The sequence below is a fragment of the Mustela nigripes genome, chromosome 12, assembly GCF_022355385.1.
Source record: "Mustela nigripes isolate SB6536 chromosome 12, MUSNIG.SB6536, whole genome shotgun sequence".
Taxonomy (NCBI): domain Eukaryota; kingdom Metazoa; phylum Chordata; class Mammalia; order Carnivora; family Mustelidae; genus Mustela; species Mustela nigripes.
The window spans coordinates 92,944,507-92,965,488 of NC_081568.1; the positions used below are offsets into that span (position 1 = coordinate 92,944,507).

Genomic DNA, 20,982 nt, shown 5'->3' on the forward strand with positions numbered 1-20,982 from the left:
AAAAAAAAAAAACTGAGTAATTATAACTAAACAAAGGATTAATAAACTGAATTATAAAATGAAGGAAATTATTCAGAATATACTTCTGAGAAATAAAAATAAAAAATTAACATGCTATAATTACTCATAGTTGATCATATTGTAAAGGGAAGTACTTATACTAATGTGATATACTCATTTATGAAATAGAATAGTTGACCAGATTTTTCACACAGTTGGGTTTATGCAGCAAATGTCACAGCATTAGAAAATCTCAAACAAAATGGCTGATTTTTAATACACTGCACATTAATAACATTCTTCAAACCATGTAACAAAGATGTAAGCAACAAACCAAGGCTTGAATAGAAAGATTACTGGCATTCTTGATTACATCTGGCTCATCTTCATTTGCCAGCCAAAGATAAGAGATAGGTTGTTGGTTTTGGTTTTTTTATTTTTCAATCATAAATTTTCACTAATACGAATGCATGTAAGTTAATACAAAATGTTAGTACTCTTCTTGAGACAAAACTGTGCTCCATAAACCCAGATGTTAACTGATCTTCACAGGGAAGTATTGCAGGATCAAATCTATAAATCGGTTTTCTAATTTCTAACTTAGTAAAAATTACTTTGATCTGCTTCTGATAGCTGTCCCGACTTATTCGTTGGATATACTTGTTTTTTACGATAACATCAAATTGAACTTGTTTATTAGTTGTTGCTGTTGTTGCTTTAACTGAGTGAGCAACAGAAGTGGCAGGTTGCTGGAAAATCAACCAATATCAAACAATTGTATCTTATAAACAGGAGAAGAATGTAAAACAGCAGGGCTGAATTTTAGGAGAACCTTAAATATTATTTATTTATTTATTTATTTATTTATTTATTTGACAGACAGAGATCACAAATAGGCAGAGAAGCAGGCAGAGAGAGAGAGAGGGGAGGAAGCAGGCTCCCCACTAGGCAGAGAGCCCGATGCAGGGCTCGATCCCAGGACCCTGGGATCATGACCTGAGCTGAAAGCAGAGGCTTTAACCCACTGAGCCACCCAGGCGCCCCTCTTAATTATTTTAAAAGCGAGATAGGTGATTTTATATTCAAACAAGTGAGAACTACAATAATACATTATATAATAAAGATGTTTATAAAATTGGTTGATAAGTCAACATTGATCATTGTCTAGCACAGGAAATAGTTATTGGTTTTGTTTTTATTTAAAATTTTTTAAATATTTTATTTATATATTTGACAGAGACAGCAAGAGAGGGAACAGGAGCAGGTGGAGGAGCAGAGGGAGTAGGAGAAGCAGGCTTCCCGCTGAGCGGGGAGCACAATATGGGGCTCAGTCCCAGGGTCCTGGGATCATGACTTGAGCCAAAGGCAGATGCTTAATGACTGAGCCACCCACATGTCCCTGGTTTGATTTTCACATGGGTGAAAACCAATCCCAGGTTCTGACCTCCTCTTCTGTAATAAGCATAGATGTTAATATGAAACCACATAGCCTTTTTATTATTTATCCTAAGAATATTGTATTATTCTTCAGAGGATGAAACTGCTCCTGATGATGCTGTTGCAGAATACAGAAGAGAAAAGCAAAAGTATGAAGCTCTGAGAAAGCAACAGGCAAAGAAGGGGACTTCCCGGGAAGACCAGGTAACTTCATAAGCCTAAATCTATATGTAACGCATTGCCTTTTAATGGTCTTGAGGTGTCGCTAATGAAACCTGATTTGATTACACATCAGAAAAACACTACCTCTTAAAAATGAAAAAAGATATATCCGTAGAGTGTGGGGTGACAGGAATCTTGGACACTCATGTTCTTTCCAGATATTGTAGGCAAAAAGCCTAAAACTTCCAGGTTTCAACCTTGTACTCCCATATCAAGCATAGGAACCATATAAAGTCACATATTCTCAGTAGCCAGGTAGAACCTTTGTCTAAGTAAATATAAAATGGAGTGGTGGCGATTATAAATGGTGAAGAGATTTCTTCTAGCACAGCATCTCACATACTGACTAGCCAGTTCTGCTCAAAATTGTAAACTGCCTGTAAATAAGGCATTCAGTCCACTAGTTGATTTCTATTGTAAATAATATCACAGGACTCTTCTTGTTTCAAATAATTTATGAATTTTTAAGAACTCATAAAAGATGACTGTTAGAAATAAGAATAAAAAAGCTCCACAATCTGAAGTCAATTTTATATACCATGCAACACTTGGCATTTAATAAAATAAATATCTCCAGCAGTCATTCATGTTGAAAAGCTAGGGGGAAGACCAAAATCATTTATTTGTGATGCTGCCATGTATATCTATTTGAGAAAATGCCATTTTAGGTATATGGATAAAATAGGCAAAATAAAAGTAAATTAAAAAGCCTAAGTCTATTTGGATAAATTAATATAATCAGGGACTACATTATAAATGACACCCAATTCCTGGTAAAGCAGAATCATGCATCAGTACTTAGCATGAAAATAATCATAAGGAAAGTTCTACAAGAAGTCAGATACAGGAATTTGTAATTATAGAGGATGAATTTGAGCAATTTTCAAAAGAAATGGCATATCAAATGAAATTAAGAAAAAGTACATTATTAACTTGTTTTCATGGAGTCACAGTGAATAGCAACTGCAGTCAATAATACTACCAAAGATACCCAAGGTTCACTCTTATTCATGGACTCCTCTTTTTTGCTTCCTAGCAAATAATTATTAAGAACCATGTACTAATCAGGATATTTGGTGGTAAGCAAGGTAGACACACATATGTCCTGAGCTATTAGGGAAAAGAGCCAGTTAAGTAATACCATTAAAAAAAGGTGAGCATTGTGACAGGTTAAGTACAGGGAACTATGGAAACATCTAATAGGACCTAATAGATGGTCTGAGAATCTGGGAAGGCCTCACTGAGAAAATGATTCAGCAGTTGAACTGTGATGGTTGAATAGATAGGTAGCCAGACAAAAGGAAGAGTAGCTGATCTCTTTACAAAGAACTATATGTTAAGTATGACTGTAACATAAACTAAGAGAAAGATGATGCTAGAGAGGTAAGCAGAAGCCAACTCATGTGAGGCATTTTTGAGTCATATTAAAAAATTTAAATTTATCCTAAGGGCAGTGGGGAGCCATTGAAAGAAGGAAGTGACATGATCTCATTTGCAGCTTAGGAAGATCCCTCCAACCTGGCTGCAGTAGAGAGAGTATACTGAACCAGGACAGGACTAGAGGTGCAGAGGCCCACTGAGGAGACTCTTACGTGTAGATACACATGCAACAAAGTCTGCGAAGGCAGGGCCTCTTCAAAACAGTTTCCTCCTGCTAGGATAATTCTCACTATGCTGAAGAGCCATGCTATAAGTAGTTGCCATTCATTCCTTCAGCAAAAACCAGAAGACTAACTCCCTTAATAGATGCCAAACAGAAATGTCCCTATGTAAATCCTATCTTCTTTTTTTTTTTTTAATTTTATTTATTTACTTGAGAGAGAGAGAGAACAAGTCAGAGAGAAAGAGAGAGAGAGAGCATGAGCAGGGGGTAAGGGCAGAGGGAGAGGGAGAAGCAGACTCCCTGCTAAGCAGGGAGCCTGACGTGGGGTTCTATCCCAGGAACCTGGGATCATGAACTGAACTGAAGGCGCTTAACTGACTGAGCTACCCAGGTGGCCCAAATCCTATTTTTAGTCTGTGTTGTGCCCCATTATTTTTGTGATGTTTATTGTTCTGCCTTGTGTCTTCCCTTGCCTTTAGAATGCAGCTAGAGAAAAGTCTAATCCTGAATACAGGAGAAGCCAAAAAAGGCCAAGATGATGTTTTCTACTTGCTGCAGTCCCCCTCCTCTGAGCAAAGGCCCGGAGCAGGCTAATTGGCTCTAAAAATAGACAGCCTTGCCACTTTCAACTCAAGGAAAAAGATCCAGGTCTAGCATAATTTTCCAGGAGGCTTTTAAATTTGATTCCACTAAGAAGTCTCCTTTGTTTTCATTTTTCTTTATGCCTTTAGAAAAGACATTTCCAAGTGTACAAATATCCACCATTAAAAATTGATGGGCTTGGGGCATCTGGGTGGCTCAGTCTGTTAGGCATCTGCCTTTGGCTCAGGTCATGATCCTAGGGTCCTGGGATAGAGCCCTGCGTCAGGCTTCCTGTTCAGCAGGAAGTCCGCTTCTTCCTCTTCCCCTACCCCTCCCTGCTCAGGCTCTTGCACAAGCTCACTCTCTCTCCCTCTCTCAAATAAATAAATAAAATCTTTAAAAAAATCAGTGTTTACTTTATAGATATAGAAATATGCATATACAGATATATTTTGTATAATATATATAATAGATATATAAGCTCATACACATATACACAAAAACACCTAAAAAGTCTTTAAGGATATTTGCCAAAATGTCGACAATTGTTATTCCTAGTTGTGGGATAATAGATATTTTTGTTTTGCTTCTCCTGTTTTCTAGTATCTCTAAATTAAACTTTTTCTTATAAAACAAATACAGAAGTTTGTAAGCAAAATTTTCTTTTAATGAGTGAGGTTTAAAAACAAGGGATATCTTCTTTATCTGTTAACACTGCTTGAAGAGCTTAGTCTTTTAATTACTCCTGAAACAGAATAAAATATCTAAACCCTAATGCACTAGGCAGCCCTTAGAATGCCTATGAGGATATTCTGTAGGAATTTATAGTGTTTCCCCAAAACTCATCTCATTCAATAGCCATGGCAATGTGTATATTTTCACCTGTTGTTCATGTGGGCATTAAATTTTACAGACCTTATAAAGTATATAAGACACTTTCATTATCATTTTTAGCAATAACTGTCTTTGATTCTTGCACCACCTGTCTTTACTGAGCTTAAGTTCATTTTTCATGAACCATGGTCTTAATGGTATTTCCTAGATAAATTACGGAGCCTAGCAATTTATTGTGACTCCTTATTGTACTTGTTACTCACATACTGAATTATTATAAATCTTTTTTCTTATGAAATATGAATGTTTTAGTACTGAATTCAATATGACAGTATCTTAATTAGACATTTGATTTTTTAGACAGGTAGTACTTCACCCCATTTCACAATTATGTAGTTTTTTAAATTGTAGGGAAAAAAATTTTTTTCCAACTTTTGTTCTCTGCTCAAAATCTGGAGTCAACTGTTAAGTTATAGCCAGGGGACAATGTGATTGTTTGTTACCCACAAAGGACACAGGAGAAAAACAAAAATTAGAGACATGGTCTCTTTTTAAAAAACCTACTGAATCATGGTAATTATGCCCTACTTCTTTTACTTAACAATAGAATGTAATATTTCATGAATATAATTTTTATAATAGTGTAATGGCATGCATAGTCACTGTTTTTTAGGAAATTTATCTAGTTCCTTATTGACAGACATTTTAACATGTTTCCATGAGAACTTGTATGAGTACTGCTGCAGTGTACACTTTTTGCATAAGCCATTTTCCATGTTTCACACAATTTCTCTTCATGGATTCCTGGAGGGGCGCGTGGGTGGCTCAGTGGCTTAAAGCCTCTACCTTTGGCTCAGGTCATGATCCCAGAGTCCTGGGATCGAGTCCCGCATCGGGCTCTTTGCTCAGCGGGGAGCCTGCTTCCCGCCCCCCTCTCTCTGCCTGCCTCTCTGCCTACTTAAATAAATAAATAAATAAATAAATAAATAAATAAATAAATAAAAATCTTTTAAAAAAAAGTGATCGAATCAAAAGGAATGATCATCTTAAGGCTTCTGATAAATTTAAATTGCTTTCTAAAAATGTCACTCCCATTTACTCATCTTCTAACAGTTAATGTGTTCATTTTACCTTCCTTAACAATGAACTTTTTAAGTTCATGGAAATTTATTCAGTGACAAATAGTATTTATTTTTGGTATTTTAGTTTTAATTTTGCATATTTTAGTAAAGTACATCATTTTCTATGGACATTAACAGTTAGCCATTAACAAACATACATTTTTTTGTTTAGGAATCTTTTATATAAGCAAATTTATGTTCCCTAAGTCAGAAAGCAGTCACCTGTGTCTGAGGGAAAATGTCAGTGCAGATGCAAACAAAGCAATTTCAAGGTTTGTTGCAGTTTTATAAAATTATATTTATCCTTATCAGAGAACTTAGCAGTGTAATTGTTATTTCAGACCCTGGCGCTGCTGAACCAGTTTAAATCTAAACTCACTCAAGCAATTGCTGAGACTCCCAAGAATGACGTTCCCGAAGCAGAAGTAGAAGATGATGAAGGATGGTAAGGGCTTTGATTCCTCGGTATCAACCCTGAACAAAAGGCTCAGGGCAGAGACGCTATTGGGACATTCCCACTATATCGCCCTTTTTTTTTCTCTTTCAGACTTCACCTTTCATCATCCCCTTGTCATTATATAGGGCCTCAGCACCTTTGACTTCATTTCACTTGAGTAAGCATTTATTGAGTGCTCGCTGTGTTCCCAGTATTATGCTAGCCAGCGGAAAATATACAAGAAATATGTGACTTTCTCCCTGTCCTAAATAACTTTCTAATATTGTGGAAAAGATAAGATTCACATTAAACAGCTAGAAAGCAGCCTCAAAAGATTCTAAATCATTAATTTTTTACACTGTCCCACAAACATTTTAGGACTCAGTAATACATTTCATAATCCTACTAAGTTCCTCTTAAAATTTATGACCTACAAGATCCTAGCAATTCATACGCAGTCAACTTATTTTTTTCTTTGGCTATTTTTCAGCTTTTTAAGACACTGATAAGAAATAAAGGAATTAATGACTCGTATATGTCCTATCCTTAGCACTTTATCCTATAATGGCAAAAAAGGGGGGAAAAAAGGGAATAAGAATTGCGCTTTCCCTTATCACACTCCTCTGTCCTCCAGTTGACTTCACATGTAGTATATTAGGACTCCCCACACCTAACTGCCCTCACCTCCCACTCACCCTGGCTCCAGCACATTGCTGCAAGCAAGCCAGTGGGTCACCCCCCACATATGACTCACCCTCTGGAACCTCTGAACTGTCACATGTGCCATTACCCCAACCCAGAATCATAGCCTCACTCCTCTCTGCCAGACAGCATCTCTCTCCTATTTCAAAACTGCTCAACACTCCCATCCTCCCAGGAAACCAGTCAGCAAGATTTGTTGAGTACTCACAAATCTAGAGGGTGGAGGAAAGAGGGCTGGGACACACATTAAAAAAGACATAAAAACACTTATTAAGAAAACATTTAAGCAAGATTCTATGACTATATATAACTTTAATCAAAAGGGCTGAGGGGATGATTTTTTGAATGGACTGAATCCTACCTCCCCTAGGACCCTTAAGTACCTATGTATTTCTCAAGATATAGTTTCTGTATGACTAGGTTATTTTTTTTTTAACCCTGAGACTTTTTTAATGGGTTTCTATTACTTATGTGTATTTGTTTACACTTAAATTCAAAGTTGTTTAAAGGCAGAAGCTGGCTTCTCCCACTGTCCTGTGCCAAAGGGGAAGGCTCAGTGACAGTTGATTGACCCATCGAGGTAAATGCACATTACAAAGAAGAACTTTCTGTTTTTTATATGACTGGACAGGTTTAGTTTTATTTTGGATTCCTTGAATGTCTCAAAATATCTTTCAAATGTTTTGGGTTCAGCCACCACATAAAAAAATGTTTTGCCAAGTCCTCTTCCCCTTATTTTTGAATCCATATGCATTTTTTAAGGAAACATGATCCATGTGTTTCTGATTCATTTACACTTAACTCATCAAGATGGTGTTTTGTAAGAGCAGTTTGATGCCCAATAAGTTTTTTTAACCTTTTTATAAGCCATTTAAGTCCTTTTTTATTGAACAGGAAAGTCACCAACAAATTTAAACCCAGAAGTTTCATTTGAAACTCATAACCCGCAGGATTCAAATTTACTTTTAACTTGGCAAGACCATTTAACTTCCCAGGGTTCTTCCTAGACACTTGGTTCAGTATTTTCTCATTGTGAATTCCTCATTAGCTTCAGATATCATTAGTGTTTTTAAAATTGTCATTCTTGCTTTTGTGGTGATTTCACAGTACAATCTATGTCCTAACATCTTCATTAGAAAGTAAACAAATGGAAAAACTTTACCAGATGGTAAAATCACTGGTCAATGATGTTGACCACTTCTCCATCTGGGGAACAAAAATAAGTGGTCAAGGAAAGGTAAGTAAGTTAAAGACATGGTCTTCAGGGGGTTCATTTCTACCTTCAGTTGCAGTCTCCTTAACAGAAAGTCAGAACTGTAAACTCTGTACGTACACATTTTTCGTATTTGTTTTATTTAACATCTAGTAAAATACCTTTTGTGTTCAGGGTACTAAAGAGAATCATACAGAATACATGGGACCCTTTTTATTGCACTATAGACAATTGAAATTTTGTAACCCGGTAAGCAACAACATCCTTTCTGTTCCTAAATACACCCGTTCCACTTTATCAGGTCTCTAGTGATTTAGATCATCTCTCATAAAGTATATTCCACTCAGAAAAGAAGTCTTATATTCAGAATGATTTATGGCAAATATTATGAGTGCATGGCATGTGCATGTGTGTTATGCATAAATTACATGGTTACCAGACTATTTTGTAGGTCACGGTTACTGCTTTTCTAAGAAGTGAAAGTCAGCCAGTGCTGTACTACACTGTCAGGGTCTGTTATCTGAGGTAAAATGATTGCTTCTCAGACATTTTTATGTGTCCACATGAGTGACCACACATTGAGGGATCATTTTCATTTTCTGTCAAGATAGAAACCATTACCAATTTGTTATGTTTTTTTTTTACTTGGCAAACTCTTCTATTCGCATTTTTGGCTGAGCTGCTGTATTGGCATGGTATACAACAGACATTTGGGTACCATTCAGCAGCATTCTACTTTTTATGCAAAAAAAAAAGTGGGAGGGGGAGAGAAAGAAAAGAAATATGATTCTATTGTAAACACTGTATATGGTGTTTGATAATTATTCCCAGATTTCACTAACAAAGCATTTAAAGAAGTGTTATTAGTGGATCTAAGCTGAAATGCATGATAGAAATTTTTCACTCAAAATTATTAGGATTCTTCCTTTGTTGGGATATGTGCTGCCAATATTTGGTGGCAGTGATGGCTCCCAGATTCCCATGTAGCAGCTAAAGTAGCCTCCTTCCCACTACATTTCTTCATCCCACAGCATCACACTCTTATAGCTATAGAATCCTTCTTCAAGCATGGATTTTATAAAACCGATTAGATATATGGCAGGAGTCATCAGCCAACAGATTCATATGACCATGTGGATGAAATCCACATGCCATTTTGGGTTTGGTTAGATAAAGCTTGGTTAGTTCCCAGAAAAGTTTTGAGAGAGCGGTGTCTGACAGGATAATAGAGAGACATAAAAAAGAAAGCCACCTGCTCCTAAGGAACAAAACCAGCATTCCAAGGAGAGGAGAAAAATTAAATCTATGAGATTAAAGTGTGATTTTGTGAACATTTAACTATTTGCTACTAAGTTCCTTTGAATTTTTTTCCAGATTGCTAAATCCAAGATTAACCTAATACTTTATCACAAATATTCATGATAAAATAATAAACAGTATAAAATCTGTCTGCTTTGCTCCCTCCTTGTCTTCTCGCCTCACTCTCCTCTACCACTTTCCATAAGACAGTATTCATTATCATAAGAATTAGAGAAATACTAACAATTGCAATGGTTGCCTCAAGTATTTTAATAATTGTTTTTATTATATAAAGAAAAGATATTCACTATAGCAAATCAGAATTCAGACCCTCAAAGAAAATAAATAAAAATCACCTGTAATCCAAAACTCAGCAGTAAATACTATTAATTTATACCCTTCCTGATATTTTTATGTACATATATATATCTTTTTTGCAGAAATGAAACTATGTAATGCTGTAATCTTATAACTTGCTTTTTTCCCCTCAGCAATATATAGTAAGTATACTGATTAAGTATATATATTGATTAAGTACTTTTCCTTGCCATATATAATTTTATAATTAATTTTTACATTTTTGTATCATGGCCACATAGTATGCCATTATATGGTAAACCATAGTTTACTTGATCAGCCCTATGTTGCTGGATATTTAGGCTCTTTCCAGTTTTTATCATTATATACAACACTGTAGTGAACATCCATGTGTCTTCATCATTGCCAGTTTTCTCTGGATTAATTGCAAAACTGGAATTTCTTACTCAGTGGGTATGCATATTGGGTTTCTGCTAAATATTTTCAAGTGGCCCTCCCAAAACGTCATTCCAGTTTATACACCCATGTAAATACCATTTTTATGACTTGCTTTTAGGGCTGTGACAATCTCAAGAATTAATTAAGGTACTCTGCTGTACTTAGTGAAAGAGAATAACATTTTACAAAAAATGCTTTGCCCTTTTAAAGTTTTAAAAAACACACAGTCTGGTTTGCTTCTGTTTTTAATAAAACTGGTACAGATTTCATCATGATTCCTCAGCATCCTCAGGTCTAAGTGGTTTTGTTCTTGGTTCTGAAAAATTCTCCTTCCAAGATAATCTTATAAGTTAGAACTTTTGAATCTAGATTCTTCTTTTATTTGTTTCTGTTTTTCAGTTTTATTATTGCACCTTGACTTGCATTAAAAATCAGTTTGTCCATCAGTCACAGTTTGTTTGTGCTAGAGATTGGAGTTCAAGATTAGCATGAAGTAGTTTTCAAGCGTTCCTCTGGAGTTAGCATAGCATAGAAATAACAAGGACTGGTTGTCTGAGTATCCAAAATTGTGAAAATTTAATAATGCAGACATAAAAGTAATTATTGATAGGCCCATTCAGAGCTCCTTATAAGGTACCATTGAAGGACATTGCTTCATCTCACTGGCAAAGCTGTAAACACCTTTTGTGTATAATACATACTGTAATTTGTATATGGCTTAGTCATGTATTGAGTAAAGGATGCAATAACTACAGATGAATATTTTAATTTTAGTCTCTACTTCAGTGGAGTCAGGACATTACCAGGCATGGGTAGTAAGTAAATGTAGACAAGCCCAGATATAGGTATGAGGACAAACACTGTGAGAACAGTGAAAGCCCACCTTAGCCAAGTGAGAGATCTTCTTTACCCCTTAGCATTAGGTAGGAGAGCAGATCTCAAAAATTTTATCTCTGGACCCCTTTATACTCTTAAAAATTAGTGAGGACTCCAAAGAGCTTTTATTTGTATGAAATATATCTATTGATATTTACCTTCTAAAAATTAAAACTAAAAGAAAATCACTAAAATCATTTCATGTTAACATAAATAAATTTTTTACAAAGAACCATTGTATTTTCATAGGAGAAAGTCTAGTAAGAAGAGTGGCATTGATTTACCTTTTTTACACATCTCTACTATCTGACATAACAGATCAGCTGGATTCTTACATCTGCTTCTGCACTCCGTTTTGATATTACACATCAGGTATTTGCTGAAGAATTCCACTGTACATTCATAAGATAAGAATAAAAAAGGCAAATAATGTTTTAGTATTCATACTAAAATAACTGACTTTGGAGACATAAAGAGCCCCAAGTCACACTTTGAGAACTGGTGGACTAAAGCATCTTTAGTCATTGTGTCATTGCTTCATGATGATTCTTTGTTAGATATAAAACCCAATCTATAGGTCCTGGGAACCTTTATTCAACTTCCCAGTTTGTGATCCTTGTTTTCACGCAGTACCAAAGTAATGCTTTCTGAATTAAATGTGCCCAACCTATTGGTCTAGACCTGCTTCCAACCTAACAATGCCCATAACAATTCCAAACTGATACTTAACTGTTTTTTTTCTTCTTTTTCAGAAGTGTTTTGTAATAGACTTTATTTTTTTAGACCAGTTTTAGATTCACAGCAAAAATAAGCAGAAAGTGTAGAGTTCCCATATTCCCCTGCCTCTCCTTTCCCCTAACACAATCATCTCAGCGATCAATATCTCACACCAAAGAGGTACATTTGTTAAATATGATGAACCTACATTCACATATCATTATCTCTCAAAGGCCACAGTTTACATTAGGGCTCACTCTCGGTGATATATTTTCTATAGGTTTGGACAAATGTATAACGGCATGTATCCACCATTATAATACCATGTGGAGTAGTTGCACTGCCCTAAAAATTCTCTATGTTCTGCTTCTTCATCTCTCACTTTCCAGATAATGCTGACAACCAGACATTATTTTACTGTATGCATAGTTTTGCCTTTTCCAGATTCACAGAGTATGTAGTTTTTTCAGGTTGGCTACTTTCACTTAGTAATATGCATTTAAAATTCCTCCACATCCTTTCATGGCTTCCTAGCTCTTTTTTTTATGTGCTGAATAATAGTGCATTGTCTGTATGTAGTATACTTTGCTATACTACTATGTAGTATAGTTTACATCCCTACTAAAGGGAAAATCACTTGCTTCCAAGTTTTGGCAATTATGTATAAAGCTGCTGTAAATATCCATGTGTAAGTTTTTCTGTGGACATAAGTTTTGGGGTAAATACCAAGGAGCATGGCTTCTATAGCATATGGTAAGAGCATGTTTAACTTACAACTCATCCAAAGTGGCTTGACCATTTTGCATTCCTGCTGCAATGAATGAGAGTTCCTGTTTCTTGACTTCCTTACTGGCATTTGGTGTTCTCAGTGTTTTGGATTTGACCATTCTGATAGGTGTGGAGTGGTATTTCACTGTTATTTTAATTTTCAATTCCTCGGTGACCTATGATGTTGATCATCCTTTTACATGCTGTTTGCCATCTTTATATCTACTTTGGTGAGGTGCCTGCTAAGGTTTTTTGCTTGCTTTTTAATCAGGTTTTCACTTTCTTATTATTGAGTTTTAGAAGTTCTTTGCATATTCAGATGTGTCTTTTGTAAATATGTTCTCCCAGTCTGCGGCTTGTCTTCTCATTCTCTGGACATTGTTTTTCACAGAGCAAAAGTTTTTAATTTCAGTGAAGTGTGTCTTCTCCACTGCTTGTTTCATGGATCATGCCTTTGGTGTTACATCTAATAGCCAAAGTCATCTAGATTTTCTCCTATGTTATCTTCCAGGAGTTTTACACATTTACATGTTGCATTTAAGTCTTTGATCCATTTTTTAATTGAAGTATAATTAACATACAGTGTTATATTAGTTTCAGGTATATGACATTGATTCAACAGTTCTCTACATTCCTCAACCACAATAAGTGTCATCACCTTCTGCCACCATAAAATGTTATTTACAGTATTATTGACTATATTCCCTATGCCATGCTTTTCACATCTATGACTTATTTACTTTGGTCTACAATCTTCTTCTTCTTTTTTTTTTTTTTTTTTTTAGGTTTTATTTATTTATTTATTTATTTGACAGACAGAGATCACAAGTAGGCAGAGAGGCAGGCAGAGAGAGAGGAGGAAGCAGGCTCCCCACCGAGCAGAGAGCCCGATGTGGGGCTCAATCCCAGGACCCTGGGATCATGACCTAAGCCGAAAGCTTTAACCCACTGAGCCACCCAGGCACCCCTATAATCCATTTTGAATAATTTTTTTGTCAAGTCTGTAAGGTCAGTGCCTAGATTTTTTTTTTTTTTTTTTTTTTTTTTTTTTGCTTATGGAGTGTTTATGTTTATATCGCAGACTTTTTGGTTTTAGAAAGTCTGCAGAGTTACTTTAATGTGCAGTCTCATCATTTTCTTTTAACAATAGCCTGTTAAGTATATTTTTACCCAATTATCAATTATTCAGATTAATACAAAATAATTGATGGAGTAGAAGTCACGTATACTTGACTTTAAATATACATACTTTTTATGCTTTTCAATCCTATTCTTCTACTGGTAGTAGGAGTTAAAGGCGGCTCTTAATCCTACCAATTCATTCTTGAAGCAGATATTTGCATGTGCTATATTTCAGGTATCCTGCTAGGACCTTAATGCTATCTTCCCTCATTTAACCCTCAGAGGGCTCATAGGTTAGAGACCAGCTATGGTGGATTTGTTTCTTACAACTCCATCAGATAATTAGGGTTAGTCCCATTCTATAAATGAGGCAGCGTTGGCCTAGAAAAGTAGGTTATTTGCCCAAGATCACACAGTCATAAATGGTGAGGCTCTTGGTCACACGTAAGACCCTATGCTGCTTCCAGAACAGTGATTTCAGCATGAAGTAATAATTAATAGAGTGAAGCGGGGGGAATCAACTTGACTTTCATAGACCTTTGATTCTAAATCATAATATCTGTCTTCTAGAGGTGGTTACAGCATATATCATCTATCCTCATGTTCAGAATACTTTCTACATTCTTTTAAAGATATACACCACCATGGGCACCTGGGTGGCTTAGTCAGTTAAGAATCTGCCTTCAGCTTGGATCATGATCCTGGAATTCCAGGATTGAATTTGAGTCCTGCATCAGGCTCCCTGATCAGCTCCCCTGATCAGGGGAATCTGCTTCTTCCTCTGCCCTTCACCCCGCTTGTGCTCTCTCTCTTGCAAATAAATAAATCTTTAAAAAGAAGAAGAAGAACAGAAAAACAATGCACCACCATGGAGAGTCTCTGTAATCCTACATGTTGAATTACCCTTTAATTATATTGCAAGCTGTTAAATCAAACTGCCTGAGCAAGCAACCTCTATTGCAAGCCTCAGTTTCTTCACCTGTAAAGTGGAGATAACAATATCTACCTCATGATTATTATTAGAATTAAGTGAGATAATTCATGTAAAGCAGTTATAAAGTTATAAAGTGCTCGATGCTAAGGAAATACTCAGGGAACATTAGGGGTGAGAGAGGGAGGGGGCATGTATAATACTGAGGTAATATTGGTAAAGCCTGACAAATTACTAAAGCAGCACAAAGTAAACATTCTTAATTAAACTGACAAATTGTTACATAGTTGTCTTCATGTAATATTATCAAAGAAAAATAAGATATAAAGAAAAGGCAAATGTTATTTTACCTCAGTTATGTTGTCTGTGACCAAAAAGGAATGTAAATTCAGTAAATATACTAGTTGTGCTTGATGGCTCTATTTTAAAATGTCTTGAGAAAAGGAAGTATTATAAAGCAATTTCTTTAGCTGAATCAAGATTATAAAATCCTAAATCTTCCAGAGTATAGCTGAGGTAAATTTAGCATTCAGAGAAAGAAAAGGAGGGTGGGGTGGACAAGACTACCTTTTCTATCCTGGGAAGACACAATCATAGATTATGGACTTGGACTCTCTCTACAATCTTTTTTTTTTTTTTTTTTTTTGAAACAGAGAAAGGCCCTGTAGGCATAAGTAGTTCATTTTTATTGGAAAGAAAGTTTAAGGAGCCAAGGTCCTTGGGATTAAGCACAAAGCAGTAAAAATTTATTTCACAATGGGAGTTACAGATAGCAACCAAGCCAGTACAAAATGAAAGTTCCCATTGTGCACGGGCAATCAAGAAAATATGAACAAAAGTTCCATTACTTTAACCATATTTGAAAGTAAAATGATGCTTAAAGTGGGACAGAAAAACCCAATAGTAAGATGTCAGGTGAAATTTAGTGAAGATGCAGAATTTGTATATACTTGTTTGTATTTCTGTAAAACGAGTTTTAATTGTACCATCTTCTTTCATAGAATTTTTAGATAAAATTTATACAAATTGTCATATCGAGTCTCCAAATTAACCTAATTTGTGTTTATAATAGTCAATATAAGAAATACTGAAAAAGAACAGGAAAGAAAAAATCAATAGTAATTTCATACCCCAGAGAGTGATCATTAATGCTTCTTTCTATCAATATATATATGTACACTTTTAGAATGGAGAATTTGAATTGAATGGAAATTATTATACAAAATTTATCCAATTTTTCATGGTTTTTCATGAGTGAATAATCCAAGTTAACATATTTTGTATGTTCAATGTCATTTCCTTAGGTTAAAGGAAGTGAAATTGCTGAGTTAAATATGTTTTTTTTTTCACTTTAACAAGGAATAATTTACATATAAGAAATTGCTCCTCTTATGCTCAAAATAATTTGTTCAATTTTAAAAATTGCCTACACCCATTTAAACACAAGTGCTAGAACATATACATCACCCCTGAAAGTTCCCTCATGCCCCTTTCAGCCAGTTCTTTGCCCCAAATCATTCTGATTTTTGTCAGCTCAGGTGTGCCTTGATAACATCTTTGCTAGATTGCATTCCAGAAAGTTAAATCATTTATACCTGTACCAGCAATGTATGAAGTTGCTGATTTCTCCAAAGTATTATGTTATGTGTATGTTGTAATATATCACAGATAACAGATAAAGATACATTAATCTTTGCCAGTTTCTACTTTGTATTATTTTGTATTTCGTTGTTTACTGGTGAAGTTGAACTTCTTAGGGACATCTGGGTGGCTCAGTCAATGGCTCAGTCAAAAGGCTCAGTCGGTTAAACATCTGCCTTCCGCTCAGATCATGATCCCAGGGTCCTGGGGCTGAGCTCCACATTGAGCTCCTTGCTCAGTAGGGAGCTGGCTTCCCGCTCCCTCTTCCTGCCACTCCCCCTGCTTGTGTTCTCCTTTTCTCTCTCTCCCTCTCAAGTAAGTAAACAAAATCTTTTTTTTTTAAGATTTTATTTATTTATTAGACAGAGACCACAAGTAGGCAGAGAGGCAGGCAGAGAGAGAGGAGGAAGCAGGCTCCCTGCTGAGCAGAGAGCCTGATATGGGGCTCGATCCCAGGACCCTGGGATCATGACCAGAGCTGAAGGCAGAGGCTTTAACCCACTGAGCCACCCAGGCGCCCCAATAAAATCTTTAAAAAAAAAAAAGAAGTTGAACTTTTTAAAGATGTTAACTGTCCATTTATATTTCATCACCTTGTGGTGGTGGCTGTTTATTGTATGATTATATATTTCTTTCTGATTTACCAAATTTTTTACATATGAAAGATATTTTTGGTTTTAAATATTGTTACTAGTTTGCCATTATGATTGTTGTTTTGTTTTGCTTTTAACGTGGAGTTTTAAATATGCATTGCTAAATCTGCCAATTTTTTCTTCATGTTTGTGGCCCAATGTCACTCTTTAAGTTTTCATAATGCCAGGATTATATAAATACCTACTTGTATCTTTCTCTAGTGTTTTATAATTTTATTTTTATTTTTAACTGACATCTTTACCTGGAATTGATTATTTCGTGATTATGTTAAATTACTCTTGCAGCACTTTTTTCTATATTGCTAACTTCCACAATTGAATAGTCCTGTGTTCTCCCCCCCCCCCCCGCTATTAAACACATCCTTTACATAGAGTAAGGACTTGGGAATATTTTGGGGTCAGTTTCAGTATTTTACATTGATTTTTCTGTCTACTCCTGTGTCAGTACTTCACTACTAAATTATTGTAGCCATATAATACTATTTAATATCTGGTAAGCAAGTTGGACCTTTATTGTTCAACACATATTTTTACTTTAAAAGCTTAAGCATCTGGATAATGTTGCTCCATTCATATTTTCTCTGAGGTAACCACACCTGGAAAAATCTTAGACAATTGACCATGGAATCAATAAAAGGTCCCATTATTTAACAGGTGGCCACTACCTGAATTGCAGCCCCAGTGCCAAAAAGGAAATAATCAGTCTTTAGACAAACTCCCTACCTTCAAAGTAATGGAAAAGATTGCATGTGGAAAATAAGTAGCATGAAGAATAAAAAAAGAACAAAATCTAGGATATTTGATTGCCATTTTGTAGTATAAGTTTATAAATGTTTTATGAGAAGTTTCAACAGAATTTTTTCCATCTCCCTGGTACTGAACAAAAAAGCACAAAGGATTAACAAAGTCATATAGTGGATAACATCTCATTTTTGTTATACATGATGTCAATCCCCAGGACATCTAGGGTGGCCATATATATATGTAAGCCACAAAGTCATCTTCCAAAGACATTCATTAATATTCTTCCTACTACCTACCATTTTGAATTATTAACACCCCTTATCCTCTCTGGTATTATTGAAGATAACCAAGTTAAATTTAATAATAATGTTCTTTCTGTTCCTTGTGTGCAGCTAATTCAGTTGGCCATAATATTTAAAATGTTGGGCTTGGCCTGTTTTTAAGTAGAAATAAAAGTTTTAAGAAGGAGCTAACTTTTCCTGAACATGTACAAAGCATCAATCTTGTTTAAACCTATAAGCTAGATCTTATTCTTATGCCCAGATTATGTGGGAAGAATCTGAAGCACAGAAAGGTTAAGTAATTTTAGTGAAGATCTCATAGCTAGTAAGTAGTAGATCTCAAAAACAGCTAATCATGCTTAGTTCAAGTGTGTGTGTATGTTTTATATTGTAACAATTTATCTAACCTACATATTTTTCACATTTGCTTGTTAAAGCAGTGTTGTTTTTTTTTGTTTTGTTTTGTTTTTTTTTTGTAAACTGTGGTAACAAGGCCAAACAAGTGACTTCAGGACTTTATTATAAATTTTTGGTCAAAAATTGTCTATCTCCCTTAAAATCATGGTAGATATTAAGTCCATGTTCCTAATATTATAAACCCTGTATTATCTGAAGAATTAAAATTCAGAAAGTTATTTAAAAGTTTAACTTAAAAAGAAGTGCCTCATTTACCCACATTTAGTCATAATTTTCCATGGGAATATAAAGAATAGATTGGTTATGAGTATGGGATTTGGAGTCAAACCTGCTTTGAATCCCCACTTGGAAATTTACTAGCTATGTGATTTTAGGCAAATTGTATAATCTTTCTAATCCTGTTCCTTACACCGTAATAGGATAGGTTAAACTGTAATTCTGATAGGTTAGTTTGTGGATTAAATGAAATACTTTTTTTAGAGGATTTAGCAGGGTGTCAGTGCTCAATAAATGTTTTGTTATTCTCATTTTTTATATTGTCATTGTTATTTTTGGAAAGTAATTCCTCTGTATTTGTTAGTAGATCTATCAAAATAATTATTGGAATTTATACCATTACTATAATGTTTGACAAATTTTATGACCTTTTCTTAATTAACCCATAATAAGTTGCAGTAGATAACTTTAGTTTTTATCATAATTCTTTTTGAGAAAAAATAAACTTGAGATTTGATAATTTTATGGTAAACAGTAATGCCTCATTAATGAAATATTGTTTTTTCTCCTTGAGCTGGTACTGAGAAAAGGGAGGGGTGGATGGGGATATCAGTTGAAAATAAAATTTAAATATAATGCTAAAGAACATCATCACTTTAGAGAGCAGAGAATTACGAGCTCAGTATAATGTAAATGTTTTTCTTCTCTTCCTCTTAGCCAAGTTCTAAAGTAGTGATAAAATGAAACAAGGAATAGGATTATAAACCTTGTTCCCTAATTAGTGTTCATTTTATTAAGGTAAATAATGCTGCAGTAAATAATGCTGCAGAAGACCAAATGAGATTCTTCATAAATAGGAACTTGTCAGGGTCGCTGACCGTGGGAAAGGTGGTTATTTTATTTCTAAGCCCTCTGACAAGTCCCCAAAGTCACCTTTTTCTGCCTTTTTTTTCTGTCTAAAGAAAACTCTTCTGTATTGACTCTGCTTTTATAGTTTGAACTGAAATAAATTTCTATCACATTAGGTAAGTTTGCTTTGTTCATGGATTTGTTCTGAGAGAGATGGGCAGATAGCCATGTACCCCAGCTGCTTACCAGGACTTTTTGACTGAGAACTCCATCTTCCCAAGTTGTTTTGTTAGTTCACTAGCCATAGATTAAATGTTATTGGCTGACCAGTTGGTTAAACCCCAGGGCAGGTGTTAGAATGTGTATTTCAGATTTATTCTGGAAAGCTTCTTAAACCTTTCCACCTGTATCCTACTGAGTGTGAAGCATGTTAGATAAGCAGGAAAGCTGAGAAGTTATTCCCATGCTGATGAAACTATTTTAAAAATTACATCTTTCACTTTTGCTCCAAAAATACTCAATATTTATTAAAGACACTCTATGAGGATTATTTTTTTTCTTTTTAAATGATGGAAACAAAAGGTTTTTTTAAGAGTTGGCTTTTCAAAACCCCAAACCAAGGAAGAAATACTATTAACATTCATTCAAAATTCAGAAGAAAGGAAGTTTTCCCACGTTAATGGTGAAGAGTAAAAAAAATTCCACTAGTGTTTATCTTTGTTTTCTTTTTCCATAGGCCAGCATCTTTCTTGGTTTACCTAATGCTCTATTTTCCTATACTTATCTTCATTTGTATTTCAAATATTTAAAAACATTTTTTTTTTTAATTTTTGTTACTGCTGTCCTCCCACTGTCAATTTTTAAATCACTCTTCTAAGTTTTGGCCACTTCTGTCTGCATTTTTCTCTGCTTCCTTTAAGTTTGTCTCCTATTTTGAGTGTTCTTTCATCCTTTTCCTCCTTGATTTTCTTCTCCTATTTAGCCTCTTCTGCTTCTCAGTCACCTCTGTCCTGTGTTACCCTACTCTGCTGGACATGAAGAATCCCAGTGACTTCACTTTCCTGGATGTTTGTTTGTTTTTTAACACATTTTGATCTCTGGCCTCACTCATGTTTTTTCTGTCTCTTCATATGAATTACTGTGATTTCTACTATCTAATTCATGTTGAAAAAGACTCACAGTACTTTTATATGGAGTGATACTTTAACCCTTTAACTTCTTAATTCCTAAAGAAGCTTTAACATTTGTGAAAAGATAACCCTAAGTTACTTATAATCAGTGATGGAGAAAAGTTCTAAAATTAAAAATTTATATTGTTTTCAACTAAATATTACATTTTGATAGTTAAGATACTATCAAAATGTAAGAATCATCCAATTGATATTTTAAAATATATTCTAGAAATCATATGAAAATGTCAAAAGTTTAAACAATATTGCCATTTACATTTTAAGCCGTAGTTCAAAAGTGAACACAGAATCACAGAAAAAAAAGAGTTGTAATATTTGGGGTTGATAATGTCATTATTCTCTATATGATGAGTTTTAATTAATTCATTTGAA

At 34.8% G+C, this 20,982-nt stretch overlaps 1 protein-coding gene across 1 annotated transcript in view; it reads left to right on the plus strand.

The window, feature by feature from the left end:
* Nucleotides 1-20,982, plus strand: part of CWC27 (CWC27 spliceosome associated cyclophilin) — a 196,709-nt gene that overhangs the window by 161,808 nt on the left and 13,919 nt on the right. The window contains exons 12-13 of the mRNA XM_059417954.1: nucleotides 1,532-1,641; nucleotides 6,141-6,244. Coding sequence (XP_059273937.1) covers nucleotides 1,532-1,641; nucleotides 6,141-6,244 — 214 coding nt within the window. The remainder of the gene's footprint in view (nucleotides 1-1,531; nucleotides 1,642-6,140; nucleotides 6,245-20,982) is intronic.